The sequence below is a fragment of the Drosophila subpulchrella genome, chromosome X (assembly GCF_014743375.2).
Source record: "Drosophila subpulchrella strain 33 F10 #4 breed RU33 chromosome X, RU_Dsub_v1.1 Primary Assembly, whole genome shotgun sequence".
NCBI classification, from domain to species: domain Eukaryota; kingdom Metazoa; phylum Arthropoda; class Insecta; order Diptera; family Drosophilidae; genus Drosophila; species Drosophila subpulchrella.
The window spans coordinates 9264880-9280057 of record NC_050613.1 but is presented as its reverse complement, the minus strand read 5'-3'; the positions used below and the strand labels follow the sequence as shown (position 1 = coordinate 9280057).

Below are 15178 nucleotides of genomic sequence, written 5' to 3'. Positions count from 1 at the left end.
CATAGCTACTATGCAACATATACCGATTTACAAACCCCCCCCATCGAGGAACTTGGAACTGATTGAACTGTTTTTGGGCAGGCTCCACTGTACAGTGTTCAGTGTGTCCGGTGGCCCGTGTCCTGTGTTCTGTGTCCTGCTTGGCACCGCAAAACAAACAGCCAAACAGCAACAGCATCGTTTATTTTGGGGAAACAAAGGACCTCATTTTCCCTCCATTTGTTTAACCAGGACGAGGCAAAGGACAACAACAAAAGAGCGGCAAAGTTTTATAAATGGTATGGCCATTGTTGTGCGACTGCCGCTGTTTGTTGAAATTAATTGGTGTTACACAAATGAGTAATTTTCAATGTACATAAATATTTGCACAAATTGCAATTTGCCCACTGCCATTGGTGAGAGGCCAATATGCGATGCGATGGGATGCGATGGGATGCGATGGGGGGTGTGCACCTTTCGAGTGCTGTTCAAATAGCAATTTTTATTGTCAAGCGTTAATAATTTTAACAATGAATAATATGAACGGTAAGCATCTGTTATTATTCCAAACAAATCAAAACAAGTGCAAGGGTACGAGGGCGTAAGCGAGTGGGCGGGGCCGACTCTTGAATTCTGAATTCTGAATTCTGAGCACTGAGTCCTGTATGCGAGTCCTTTGAGTCCTTTGAGTCCTTGTTATGTCCTCCCCTTCGCTTTCATCCTGGCCACACACAAATCTTCATAAATTGCAACTGCCGGGGCGACAGTTTTGGGAATTGAGACAAAGTGCGAGAAGTGCCTGTGGACCAGGGAGAAAAGTGAAAAGGGGTCGACAAATGGGAAAATGATACACTTTACTTTACCTCTTGTTGCACACACACACACATAGCACACACAGACACAATCAAGGAGCAACAAATTGCCGCATAAATGTGGGGTGGTTCGCCACGTAATAGATTTTATTTTATTTTTATATCCGCCAGACGCGCTGCCAGCGGTCCACAATTTTACTTTTACTTTTTACCTTTTGCCTTTGGCCCCTGCCCCTTCAAACGGAGGATTCCTGAATGGGAATTCCCAGGACATTCTACACTGCAGGCAAACAAGGTTCTCCATATTTATGGCGAGTGCGGAAAATAAGTTCATTTTTTCCATAAATCTTAGTATCTCTTGCTAACACGGATGATTTTGAAGGGTATTGTTGGAAATTAAAAAATACCAACAAAGTGTGATGCAATTTAAAATAGGTATAAATACTACTGTACTCATGTCTCATTGGGATATTAAAATAAATTAAAATTAAGGATAAAGTTTGGGATATTGGATAAGGAATTTAAACAATCAGAGAAAAAGGAATATTTATATTATTATATATATTATGTTATATACTTTAAGAACCCAAATATTTGAAGCCTGTGTAATAGATAAACGTATAGAATTCCAATTGCCATTTTTTTTAATTTAGTGAGTAAGCTAAAAAATTTACCAACTCTAAACAATATAAGCGAATAAAACAAAAATCGTTTGTTGAATATAATGACTGAAATAAAAGAAAAACATAATTTATAAAGAAACAGAATTTACCTTAACAACAGTAAAATATGATTTAAAATATCCTTTTTCATATGCCAGAACATAACAGTATTTTTGTACCATTTATTGACTTGCATGCGATCTGCTTTTCTGGTAATTTCCCTTATCTTTTTCCAATATCCTTTAAGTGTACGACTCTTGAGAAACGACTCATAAAACTTGTACTACCAATACGCACGCATACACTGCAATAAGTTTCAGGGTTAATGGCAGCATATTGTCGCTGGCTCATCATGCGTGTGAAAAGAAATAATAAAGAAGGAGCCGTGGAAAGCCAGCAAGTCCGGAGTTTTCATGAGTTTTCATGAGTTTTCACGAGTTATCCCGCCTCCGGCGACCACCTGCCAATGTTTTCCACCCACTCCTGCTTTAATTTTTGCTCGTAATTTTTTACACATTGCGGTCCCAGCTTAACGGTTCTTCTACCGTCTGTTTTCCGGCCTGCTCTACTGGGAGACATATCGATAGGGCCGGGGCAATCCACCATACATCCATTCACCCATCCACAACCACCCTCTACGGCGATGTTTCTTGTTTTCCACGTCACGCACACGACGGTGGAACAAGTGCAGCGGCTCAGGTGAGGAGGGTAAAATGGAAAGGGACTGGGAACACTGGCAAAAACAAGTTAACTAATGTGAAGTGGGGGAAAAATATTATATCAATATGCTTTCATAACGTTTTGGTATATCCATAGAATTAAACAAAGTAGTGGGCTTGCATTTTATTTGGTTGTTTACAAGTCTAATCATTAATATAAAGAATAAAATATGTTAGTACTTAATACAAAAACGAGATAACTAAAGTGAAGTGGGGGAAAAATATTATATCACATGCTTTCATAAGGTTATGGTATATCCATAGATTTAAACAAAGTAGTGGGCTTGTAATACCTTGCATTTAAATTGGTTGTTTACAAATCTAGTCCTTATTATAAAGAATAAAATATTTTAATACTTAATACAAAAACAAGTAAACTAAAGTGAAGTGGGGCAAAAATATTATATCAATATGCTTTCATAAAGTTATGGTATATTCATAGATAGACCTTGCATTTTAATTGGTTGCTTACAAATCTAATCATTATTATAAAGAATAAAATATGTTAATACTTAATACAAAAACGAGTTAACTATAGTGAAGTGGGGCAAAAATATTATATCAATATGGTTTTAAAACGTTAAGTAACGTTTTTAGGTAAAGGTAAACTTAGGGCTTTGAAAAGGCTATTATGATTTTTGTAGATATTTTATTCTTTTTTCTCTCGTTGCTTTTAAATTTTTACATTATATTTTTAAGCTTTTCATTGAATTTTCTTAATTTTATTTTTACAGTATTTATTATTAAGAATTTGTGAATATTACAAAAGCTCCTATAAATGTTGTAATGGTGCTATAATTTTGCAGCTATATCTTAAAGCCTAACCCTGTTTTTTGAAAAATTAATTTCGGTTCTAGCACAAAAATGAACAAATTATATTTTATAATTTCAGATGAAGATGGTATGATGTTTTTTTGAGTGCAGAGGGAAAGTGGCAATCACACGCTGCGTCGCTAGTCTGTGCAATAAAAACAACAACCAAAAGCACAACGACAAGTTGCGCACACATACACACACACACGCTGAAAACAAGGACACGGGGGATTCCACGTACGCCCATGGGTTTGGGGGGAGGTCGGTGGGGGGTTGGTAATAGAAATTACATACAAAGTAGCGAACTCGAGGGAGTCGGGGGTTGCACAGGTCGCACATCACCTCACTTCTCCGCAGTTTCCATGCTTCTCCCCTGTTTTTTCCTCGCCTTCCGCCTGCACTTCCCCTCACCTTCTCCTTTATTTGGCGGTGCGACATTAATATGTAGATGCATTAAGTACATTATCCGGGGTTACAACCTCCGGGATAACAGCGAGAGCAACAAGAGCCCGGGAAGCGTACGCAGCCAGCATCCAGAATTTACTGGTGGCAGCAAGGTGGGCGAGACAATGGCACCGTGGTTGGGATTTGGTTGAGAAAAGGGCACAGAAAACGTTCTATAACACTGAATAAACCTATCTACTAAATGTATAATCCTAACGCTCATCATCTTCCTTCTGCTGCTATCTTCTGTTCAATATCCAAGCAATATGTAAATAACAATCTATTGAAATCGATGGTTTAATTAAATAATGTAGATTGAAAACAATAAATGTTGGTATTATTATAAAATTTAATCAAAGAAAATGTAACAAAGATATTTTCAATGATTTTCCATTTTTTATTTCCATTGACTTAAATAATATACTGCTCCAAAATAATATATTTTAAATGTAATCTAAATATTTCCTTATAAAACACTGAAAATATATTTTTATTATAGTTCTAATTTGGTTGTTAAGTCATATTTTCTTTAAAAATACAATTTTGTTTACTTTTTAGTTTTGGTTAAATGATATCTTGCTCCGAAACAATACTAATTTAAAGAACATTTTATAAAACGCTCAAATTTACTTGTACACACCTATTGCATTTTTAATGTTAGTAAAAACTTCGCGATATTACACTTTAAACTGAAAAATTTTAAATTGTCTTAAATCACTGCATTGAAAACAATTTAAATTGAATAAGTAAAGATGCAAATACATACGAGTGCAAGGCTCAACGAAGTTTAAAAATGTATAAGGCAAAAAAGCCGGCACGCTTTAAGTCTCAATCCCCACAGAATCTCAATTAAAGCCCGAAAAATCACATATGCAGCCCACTGTGCCCAGGGGCGTACGCACGGTCGGCTGGGGAGGGGTCACGGGGGGCAAGGGAAATATTATGATTTATTTTTATTATAGCGGGTAAAGTGGTCTTTACAAGCATCAAACAGGGCCACGCCAATCGCCCACAGACGCGCCGAGTAAAAAGGCAGTTAGTTGGTTTAGCCCAAAAAGGGGGTGGGCCAGAAGGACATCCAGGACGAGATCCTGGAGTTGGGGGGGGGGGCACCACGAGTGGGAGGGTGGCACAAGTTGTTAAATGGACGGGTGGATTTGCACTTGCCGTGCTGACTGTTATCTTCATTTTTGCTTTCAGTTATATTGCCTGGGAATTCCTGTGGGAGATGCCGGGTTCCCGGGATCAGGGATCAGGAACAAGGGGGACTCCGCCCGGCTAAAACAAATTGTGTGCCGGGCATGGGCATAAAAACAAGCGGATCAAACAGCCGGGCAGGTGGATTGGAAGGGCATCACGGTGGTTGCCGTCCCTGGTGGGTGGGTATCCTTTCCGCTTTTTATTTTTTTTTTTCCTTACCCCGCACAGGAGCCGCAAATCGAAAAAGAGTGTTCTCGGATTTGCTCGTTGTTTTGACCGTAGCAAGGTTCATTGAAATTGCATTAATGTTCCGTCCTTCTGATAGATAACCCCCGCCACCCGGCCAACATCCACCCCACTTCCATTGTTCTGTAATGGAAATCTGCGTGTATAATCCGCCCCTGATAAGATGGGCGGGATAAACTAGTTATGGCCATTAATACGATCAATTTGATGCTCACTTCGGTGTAAGTAAATAACAGTCTTATTGAAAAACGGCAAGAGTACAAGAAAAAAAAAAAAAACAAAAAAAAGGAAACATATTTGGCGAGACCATCCCTCGTCACGGTTGTAACTGATAATTGTGAATTTTGGTCCCGGTCTCTTTGGCATCTACATATGCCATATATTACCGGGATAATCGGAGGGGTGGAAGTGCGGGGATTGTGGGTCAAGTGATGCGTTGATGTGCATTTTAAGCAGGTTAACCTGTTAACTGTCACAACCCTTTTTTTTGGGATGCGCAAAACTTGGTAGGGGGTTCAACTTAGTTAGATCCGATTTATCAAGGTGCAAGTGTGGACAGATGGTGGCTACAACTTATGGGACTCTAGGAAAACATTTATTTTTACTATAAAAAAATGCTGTACTGCTTAGACTATCAAGCAAACATTAATTTGAGTTTCCAGTTATAATTAGATTTTTCTGTTCACTTATCCTAACATTTTTAATGTTATGGTCATAATTTTCTAGAAAATAAAAATAAATTACAGAACATGTTTTTCAAAACATTTATATTGCCACTTATTTTATAAGACCGAAATTTGTAAGACATTTTCAGAGTTTTAAAACAAGACATTAATTACCTTAATTTACTCTTTCATTTTTTTTTATTTCAAGTAATTTAATTTAATTTAAATCAGACTTGTAACACCGGTTAGTTTAGGAAATGTTTATTGCATGGACGAATATAAAATGAGTAAGCTGAAGAATTTTAAAGTATATTACAAAATGTAATTACATTTGTAGCAAACTTTTGGACATCCAATCGTGTGGCCTAAAATCACTTAAGTTCTTGAAAAACTTTGTACATTACAGCGATTATCTGGATGACAGTGGGAATACAATGCCGATTGTTTGAACTCTGACCTTTTTTGCGTTTCTTTTTTTCATTTACCGCTGCAACTCTGAGCCGATTGTAATCTGCAATTTGGCCAATCAGTCGATTAGGGCTAAAAGCGGTTTCTCCCGAATCGGGCCATTAAAAATGGATGAATGTGCAGGGAGAAAGTGCAGTTTGCAGTCAAAGTTGCGTGTAATTGTGTGGGACTATTAACTAGTGGCGAGGACGAAGACGTCGCAGTGCCACCTGGCGTATGAGCAATGTCCGTGTCCTTTTTCCCATTTTCTCTTCCCGGTTTTTATTTTCCTTTGCCCTTTCTCCCTTTTTCTATCCCTGTACTCCCTGTGTCTTCAATTGTCTCGGCCATAAAAAAGACGAATACATACAGGTCCTAAATAATTGATGAAGAAAAGGAAACTAAATAAATAAATAAGGGAAACATCGTGGGGGAAAGTGGATTGGGGTCGGTAAATTGTCACTGGATGACACAAAGCTTTCTGCACAGCGCAAATAATAAAATATATAAATGAAAAACATGCTCGCCTCACAGACAGACATTGATCTTTCACCTTAGCAAAAACACCGACCGGCCACTAAATAAAGTTAATGCATTAATAATCATAATTTCGTCTATATTTGATGAAATTGTTGTGGCTACGCTTTTTGTGGCTCCCTGTTGGTCAACATTAAATATGGTTACACATTTAATTAAGTCAATCAAGTCGGCGATAAATGAGGCGTAATCGATAAGCAGACATTGCTTCAAATGGCCAGACAATAAAGAATGCAATAATCGATATTTTGATAGTTTGGGTGATTTTCTGGGGTGTAGAAAAATGTCATCAGTTGTTTATCTAATGCATTTTCAATTGCGTTTTCAGAATTTCCAGGTAAACGAGCCAAATTAGAGTTCATTGCACGGTAAACTACAGTTAAACGACTTTTGTTTGATTTGCAACTCGAGTTTGTAAAGCGACTTAGGGAAAAATGCAACTAAGTGAGTAAATGCTTTCAAGAAGCGGAATTTAATGGATTTTAATGGCCTGAGAGCCTTACATATTTTATGGCATATGCTTTGTAATTACACATGATTTTTACTTATATGCAATTTTTAGAGAATTGAACTGGTTTTTATATGTTTTGCAAAAGTACAAAATATATATTTGACCAAATTAATAAGATTATTAAATATGTTAATTATTGTAAAAGTTCAATGATATTAGAATAATATTAAAGTACAACTGATAAACTATTAATTTTGAAAGGTTAATGTTAATGTTAAAAAATCGAGAAAGGAAGCTAGCTTCGAGAAGCCAAAGTTTCTATACTTTCCCGTGGGAAGGTTTCCGAGTTTTAGAAAACTGAGAACAAATTACAGAAATTTTCGGACAATGTTCCATTTTAATTTGCTACCGTATATGTTTACCGAAAACGAAATATAACAGTCTTTGTTTTATTTTGACATTACCCGATCGTTCCTATGGCAGCAATATTAAAAGTCTTGCGATTTTTTTTAAATTTTATTCGAAGAGTAGAAGGTAATATGTCAAAAAACACCGAAGTTATAGAATATAGTTGTCTGATCAGGCTAGTTCCTATAATTCCTACAATAGAAATAAAGCTTTTGGGAGGGTCTTACCCACGTAGCTTCAAAACCGAGAGACGGACTTACAGAAGGACATGGCTAGTTTGCCGATCAAGAATGTATGTTCTTTATGGGGTCGGAAACGTCTCCTTCAATGCGTTGCAAACTTCTTACTGCAATCATTATACCCTCTGCAAGGGCAAGAATGATCTATTATTCTTTATCATTACTTCTAATTTATTTTTATATAAGCAGACATTTCATCAACACTCAAAAAATCATTCTTTCGCTCTCGCCGCGGATCCCCCGAAGGTCCACCCTGGACGAGGCCACCCTAGTTAGCGGTAAGTTGTTTCTAATGTGAACAAAAGACAAATATTTGCTGTTGTCGCCTGTCGCCGCTGGGCCAACGAGGAAGGCAAAATAGTTGAAGGAACCGGAAGTGGATGTGGAAGTGGAGTTTGGCTTGCGTGTGGAGTGGCAATGGTGAGTTAACGATATTTACAGAACAATATGCCGACCGCAGGACGAAAAAGAATAGGGCGGGATAGGAAAAATCAAACAGGTGCACTAAATGAATTTCAGTATGATAACCCACTTGTGGTTAAACTGCAGGAACAGGAACAGGAACAGGGACCTCAGTCCCCAGAACTCAGAACTCAGAGAACCCCCGAATCCCGGTCGGCATGTATTCCGTATCCCTTTGGGCGGTGCGTGCCGGGAAAGCGGTTCGATTCGAGGGAAATTGAGCCATATGTTGCGAATACTAATGGACAGGATATGTGTGTATGTATGCCCTTATGTATGTACCCTTGCCCCGGCCGGAAATATGTAAGTGTAATTTAAATTGAATTAAGTGAGCGAGGGTTGCGCGCCCGGAAAATATAGAATAACCAGATCGGAGCATAAGTTCGGACCGGAAAAATCCGTGATAAATGCCTGCAAAGTGGCCAGCTCATCTCGAAAAACGCAAAAACCGGAAGAGAAACATATCCCCGTTGGTTTGGCACAGTTGGGCTTGAAATTGATAATGGATATTTTGCCGCTGCCGTAATTGTTACAAATGTTCTGACAACCTGACAACAATACTTATCCCCGGTCCTTGGAAACCTCGGAAGCCTCTGGAAACCCTCCCCCTTTTTGAGCAGTGAGTTTTATGATGGATATGATTATTTTAATTAGCATTATATTTACTCTTGTTTACCCCTTTGCCGACGCCTCGTTTTTATTGCGATTGCCTCTCCACATAATTGGCTTTTCATATGCTAGCAAAACCAAAAACCAGTAGCGAAACCATTTGGATTGGGGCTGCTGGTTGCCGGCTCGTAAATTAGTTTAATTTAATGAGTTTTGTAATGTTTGCTGTGGCCGGGAAATGGCGCTGGGGGCCTTCTGTCTTCTGGCATAACGATTATGACACATGTTACCGGGACTTTCTGACAGCCCACCAACTCGCTCCATTCCCAAAGTTTATCCTCGGGAGCTGAGGGTTCCGGGACGAAGGGGTTTGGGAAGGGGAAGATTTCAGGTGGTACAAACATAGGTAGCAGCACTACCTTAACTAGCTTCCCAAAGTTCAGCCACAATTAGCAGAAGTTCGCCAACTCTGGCTGACAGAATTCCACCTTTGAAAACAGGTAGATCCAAAATATTAATAATGCATTAATAATATGCTAAAACTTTGGAACAAAGAAATAATTTATAAGTTTTTACTTATATTTAAAAGTGCCTTAGCAAGCAGTCTATATGCCACAGAAAAACATTTCAAGATATATCTCTACCTTTCGTCAGTTCCCAGTCAACATTCATAGAGTTCGAACATTCTCGGTAAAAGGTAATATCCAAAAGAACAAAAAAAAACCCATTAAAAAACTAATGTGAAATATTTTTCCAGTTTTATGGACGCAAAATTAAATGTTCTTTCGGCCAACAAAGAATAATGCAATCAAATCGAGTTCTTTGTATCCGGAAAAGCCATTCTTGGCCAAAACTGGGAAAGTGTGAGGTCCGGCGTACATTTTGCATTTTCGATAAGGAATCGCTGGCGAATGTGCAGGCGGAAGGCGCGGACAATCTAAGAAAACATGAGGCAAACGGAAAACCGATTAAAGTCAAACCGGCGGTACCCCCAAAACCAAAGCGAAAGGTAAAATTGGTGGTTAGACAAAACCAAGAAATAGTGCCACCAGAGATCAAGAACGAAGCAATGATGATAGCAAAACAAGAAAAGCCTCTGGTTTTCGTAAAACTAGAGGTCAAGCCAGAGGCAATGCCACAGACAAAACCGGAGGATATTTTGCAGATTAGACCGGAGGTTAAGTCGGTGTTCAAACCAGAGGTTAAAGGAGTTTCAGTCCGTAAGTCAGAACCAGGTCAAGGACCGCTAGATTATCCCAGAGTTATACCACCAGCTAAGACGGCGTTTTACCCTGAGGTTAAACCTGAAGTTAAGTCGCAGACAAAACCAGATGTTATACCTTCAACCAAATCACGGGTTATACTGCATGCCAAAACAAGGGTTATAAAGCAGACCAGTGCGGTTGTTATTTCAATGCCAGGGAATAGAGTTGAAGGAAAAGCTAAACCTACCCGGAAGGTTGTGGTTAGATTTCAGGCTACATTACAAGTTAGAAGACAGACTGCTACTATTACTACGACAGAGAGTAAGCCTAAACAAGTTACTGAACCAGAGATTATAAGGCAGACTGGTGGCGCTAAAGTTCAAGCGGCTCAACCAGGAGTGGAATCGAACCACGACATGAAATTTAATCCCCGTCATTTACCAAAGTCGATACCGTTTTGCGAAACAAAGGTTAAAATGCAGTCTCAAGGCTTGGCCATCTCTAAGGCAGATAATAAACCTAGGCCAGCTACTTTACCAGAATTTGTAAGGCAGACTGGCGAAGCAAATATTCCTAGGCCAGAAGTTGAACCGAATCCCCAGGCTATTCCAGGGCTTATACCACCAGGCAAACCGGAGGTTATCTTTAAGCCAGAGAATAAATCTGAACAAGGAGCTGAACAAATCCAATGGACTGACCTCGTCAAGGCAGAAACAAAGATTAAATCAGAAGATAAATTGAAGCAAGAGGTAATTTTTAAACCAGAGCCTATTCCAGATGTTCTTTCGCTAGGAAAACCAAAAGTCTTAATCCAGTATAAAGAGGTTATCTCTAAACTAGAGAATATATTTAAACAAAGAACTGATATCCCAAGGGCAGAGAATAATACTAAATTAGAAGCTAAATTAAACGAAGAGGTTAGTTTTACACCGCGGCTTGTACCGGATGTCCTATCGCTTAGAAAACCAGAGGTTATAATGCAGTCTAAAGTGGATATATCTAAGCCTGAGAATACACTTGTACTAAAAGCTGAACCAAGTCAGGTCCTAAAGGCAGAGAATAAGATTGAATTAGAAGCTAAATTGAATGAAGTATTTTTTAAACCACGGCTTGTACCAGATGTTCTCTCACTTACCAAGCCAGAGGATATATTGCAGTCTAGAGAGGTTGTTATCTCTAATAAAGAGAAATTAAAACTAATTGCTGAACCAAGCCAAGAGACTGATATCCAAAAGGCAGAGAACAAGTTTAATTTAGAAGCTAAATTAAATGAAGAAGTATTTTTTAAGTCACGGTTTATACCAGATGTGCTTCCGCTTACCAAACCAGGGGTTATAATGCAGTCTAAAGAGGTTGTTTTCTCCAACCCAGAGAATAAATTTAAACTGAACGCTGAACTAAGCCGAAAGACTGATATTCTGAGAGCAGAGGATAATATTAATTTGGAAACTAAATTGAATGAAGAAGTATTTTTTAAACTACGGTTTACACCAGATGTTTTCTCGCATACCAAAACGGAAGATGTAATGCAGCCTAAAGAGGCTGTTATACCTAAGAATAAGAATAAGGTTAAACTAAGGGCTGAACCAAGCCAATTCACTGATATCCTCAAGCCAGAAAATAAAACTAAAACAGAAGCTGAATTGAATCAAGAGGTAATTTTTAAGCCACGGCTTATACCACATCTTCTTTCGCTTACCAAACCAGAAGTTATAACGCAGTCTAAAGAGGTTTTTATCCCTAAGCCAAAGAATCTGTTTAAACTAATAGATGAACCAACCAGACGAACTGATTTTGTTAAGGCAGATAATAAGCTTAAATTAGAAGCTAAATTGAACGAAGAGGTGATTTTTAAGCCACGGCTTATACCAGAGGACCTGTCGCTTAGAAAACCAGAGGTTATAATGCAGTCTAAAGGGAATATCTCTAAGCCACAAAATGCATTTAAACGAAAAGCGGAACCAAGTGAAATGACTGATTTCCTCAAGCCAGAATATAAGACTAAATCAGAAGCTCAGTTTAACCTAGAGGTAATTTTAAAACGACAAACTATACCAGATGTTCTTTCGCTTAGAAAACCAGATGTTATAATGCAGTCTAAAGAGGTTGTTTTCTCCAACCCAGAGAATATATCTAAACTGAACGCTGAACTAAGGCGAAAGACTGATATTCTGAGAGCAGAGAATAATATTAAATTAGAAGCTAAATTGAATGAAGGAGTATTTTTTAAACCACGATTTACACCCGATGTTTTCTCGCATACCAAAACACAGGACTTAATGCAGCCTAAAGAGGTTGGTATATCTAAGAATAAGAATAAGGTTAAACTAATGGCTGAACCAAGCCAAGTCTCTGATATCCTCAGTCCAGAAAATAAAACTAAAACAGAAGCTGAATTGAACCAAGAAGTAATTTTTAAACCACGGCTTATACCACATCTTCTCTCGCTTACCAAACCAGAAGTTATAGCGCAGTGTAAGGAGGTTTTTATACCTAAGCCAAAGAATCCGTTTAAACTAATAGATGAACCAACTAGACGAACTGATTTTGTTAAGGCAGATAATAAGATTAAATTGAATGCTAATTCATGCGAAGAGGTGATTCTTAAACCACGGCTTGTACCAGAGGACCTGTCGCTTAGAAAACCGGAGGTTATAATGCAGTCCAAAGAGAATATCTCCAAGCCACAAAATGCATTTAAACGAAAAGCGGAACCAAGTCATGTGACTGATTTCTTCAAGCCAGAATATAAGACTAAATTAGAAGCTCAGTTGAACCTAGAGGTAATTTTAAAACGACAGACTATGCCAGATGTTCTTTCGCTTAACAAACCAGAGGTTATAATCCAGTCTCAAGAGGTTGCCATTTCCAACACAGTAATTAAACCTAATCAAGAAGGTCAACAAAACTGGGAAATCAGCGAAGTGTGGGATATATTTAAGGCGACGGGTAGAATCAATCCAGAAGATGAGGCTAAGTTGAGGACTCATTTAGATTCTTACGACTACCCTGATCTCGCGAATATAGATTTGACGCCTGAAGAAACAGACGAGTTTATTCTATATTGTAAAGCCAGACGCTACCTTTACCATCGGAACACCGAGAAAATGTTCCGTGAACTGGAGGGGATGCGCCGTACTATGGCTGCTGTCAACGAGGGGCATCGCCAAGTTGAAGAAGAGTTGGATAAGTGGTTTAGGGACAAGGCTCGCTGGGCTCGCGATCTTCGCCTTTACAAATAAACTGTTTTCCGTATGCCCAATTTTGGTCTTTGCATATATTCGTACAGAGGTCGGCGGAGGTCCAGCTGTTCCGCACTAGGCTATTCCCACATTGTCCAGGTTTTGGGGTCTCAATATTTGATGTGGGACTGAGGACTTATGGCTGGGTGGGTCAGCTGCCAAACTTTTTTGCGGTTGACACAATGTGTCAAGTGTCCCATGGAAGGGTTATGTCTATCTTTCGTTCAGCCGGGGACCAAGGTCCTACAATAATAATACTAAAACCTTTTAGGGCGTTTACAAAAATATTTTATAAGGATTTTAATTTCATTATTTATAATTGGACGTAGGCTGAATATTAAAAATATTTATACTTATCCAATATTTTTTTGGTTTCTACTGAAAATTTACCAAGAAAAATGTTCTTTAGTACAAGCTAAAAAATATTTTTTTATACAAATTATTTGTATACATTTTATTTATAGCATTCTATTGTACTTCACTTCTGTAAAAACTGTTTTACATTTTATTCTCCTCTAATCAATAACTGTTGCGATTGTTATTTGTGACTTTCAAGAACGCAGAGCTCTTTGATTTCTTGTCTTTATTAATAAGCCCTTTATGGGAACCCTCTTCCCGGAAAAGCCAATTTGTTAACAATCGAATCGGAGATCGTGTAAGGGAACGGGAATGGGGAATAGGCATGGGCCCAAGAATGGGACTGATATATCCGAGGGGTGTCTGAGGGCTCGGGAGTGTGGGTGATTGATAGAGTTGGCCGGCACCTGAGACCGAAATCGAAACTCTCGAGTGCGCCGAGTGTGTTTGCCGAAAATTAAGGACAGCACGCGCTGGCAATTGGGAATGGTTATGGGTTATGGGTTATGTGCTCTATGCTATGTGCCATGTGCCATGTGCCAAGTGCCAGGAGGGACTCCCAGAATCGGTTGGGGGTGGGTGGATTATTTTGCCTACGGAGGATTGACGGCGGCGGCGGCGGCGGGTGGGGGTCACAACCACATCAACCACCGCGGACGGCGCGTGGACAGGGCGCACTTTCGTCATGCTCGATTGTGCCGAAAACAAGTGGCAACAGCAACAGCAACATGAGCACAGAAGCAACATGAGCACCGCAGCAACACCAGCTAGAGCAACAGCAACACGAGCAACACTACAACTAGCTGGAGGCTCTGGAAACGGGGCAACGAAAGAAAAAAAAAACAGGTTGCTTGTGTAATTTGATTACAATCAACTTCTAATAGAGCAGCAACCACCATTTGGGTCCTAGCCCCCTTTCGAAAGTTCTTCGGAACGCCCAGTTCGAGTTGAAGTACAATACAATTAACGACACGAATCATGATGTGCTTACCTGGCAAACGACCGTCACGTGGCACGTTCCCAGAAGGCTTACACGTCACAATTTTAATTTTATTAAAGAAACATTTCAAATTAACCGCACACACACACAAATAGATATATATATATGTATAGGTATATATCTATAGGTAGACATGCGTGTGAACATCGAAAACGGAAATTGGAGTTCTCGGCTGTCCCAATGCGACAGTTCCGTTTCCCCTTCCTATTTCCGATTCTGGTTCCATTCCCCCGTTTATAGCCCGCTTTATCAGGGAGTGACTTTCATAATTTGCAGCATTCCAGTTGATGGCTAATACCCCCATCCATATCCAACCAATACACACTCAAAAGGGGCAACCGCAAAAGGAGGCGTGCCGCTTGGGTTCAATCAACCATTGGATTTCCACTTCCTGACGCAGTTTGGATCCATATTTACTTTGGTTTCGTCTTAGCTGTCCCAACAAGTCAAGTCGAGACGTTAAGGATTTGAAATGACGGCTACATTATGGGTTCCTTGCAGACGGGTGCCCAAGACGAAGGGTCTGAGATGTATTTGATAGGGACATACGCTTTAAAGGGCTTTAGTTTTAGATATATCAATCATTTGAGTAGATTTACAACTCTCTAAAAGCTTTTCAACTTTTTTCTTGGAACAGATAAGTTTTTATATTAATTATATATCCACAAATTTTATAAATCA

General features: G+C 39.1%; 2 protein-coding genes across 9 annotated transcripts in view; one reads left to right on the top strand and one right to left on the bottom strand.

Moving 5' to 3' along the window:
• Positions 1–15178, bottom strand: part of LOC119555954 (inhibitory POU protein) — a 39057-nt gene that overhangs the window by 12652 nt on the left and 11227 nt on the right. The gene's annotated exons all lie outside the window — the stretch shown is intronic.
• LOC119555953 (titin-like) lies at positions 9275–13152 on the top strand. Its single transcript, XM_037867663.1, has 2 exons — positions 9275–9390; positions 9451–13152. Exon 2 carries the CDS (start codon positions 9496–9498, stop codon positions 13138–13140), a length of 3645 nt encoding a protein of 1214 aa, XP_037723591.1. The 5' UTR covers positions 9275–9390; positions 9451–9495; the 3' UTR covers positions 13141–13152.

What these genes read in the sequence shown, in the direction of transcription:
- LOC119555953 (XM_037867663.1), top strand. Translation starts at nt 9,496, where the DNA reads ATGCAATCAAATCGAGTTCTTTGTATCCGGAAAAGCCATTCTTGGCCA.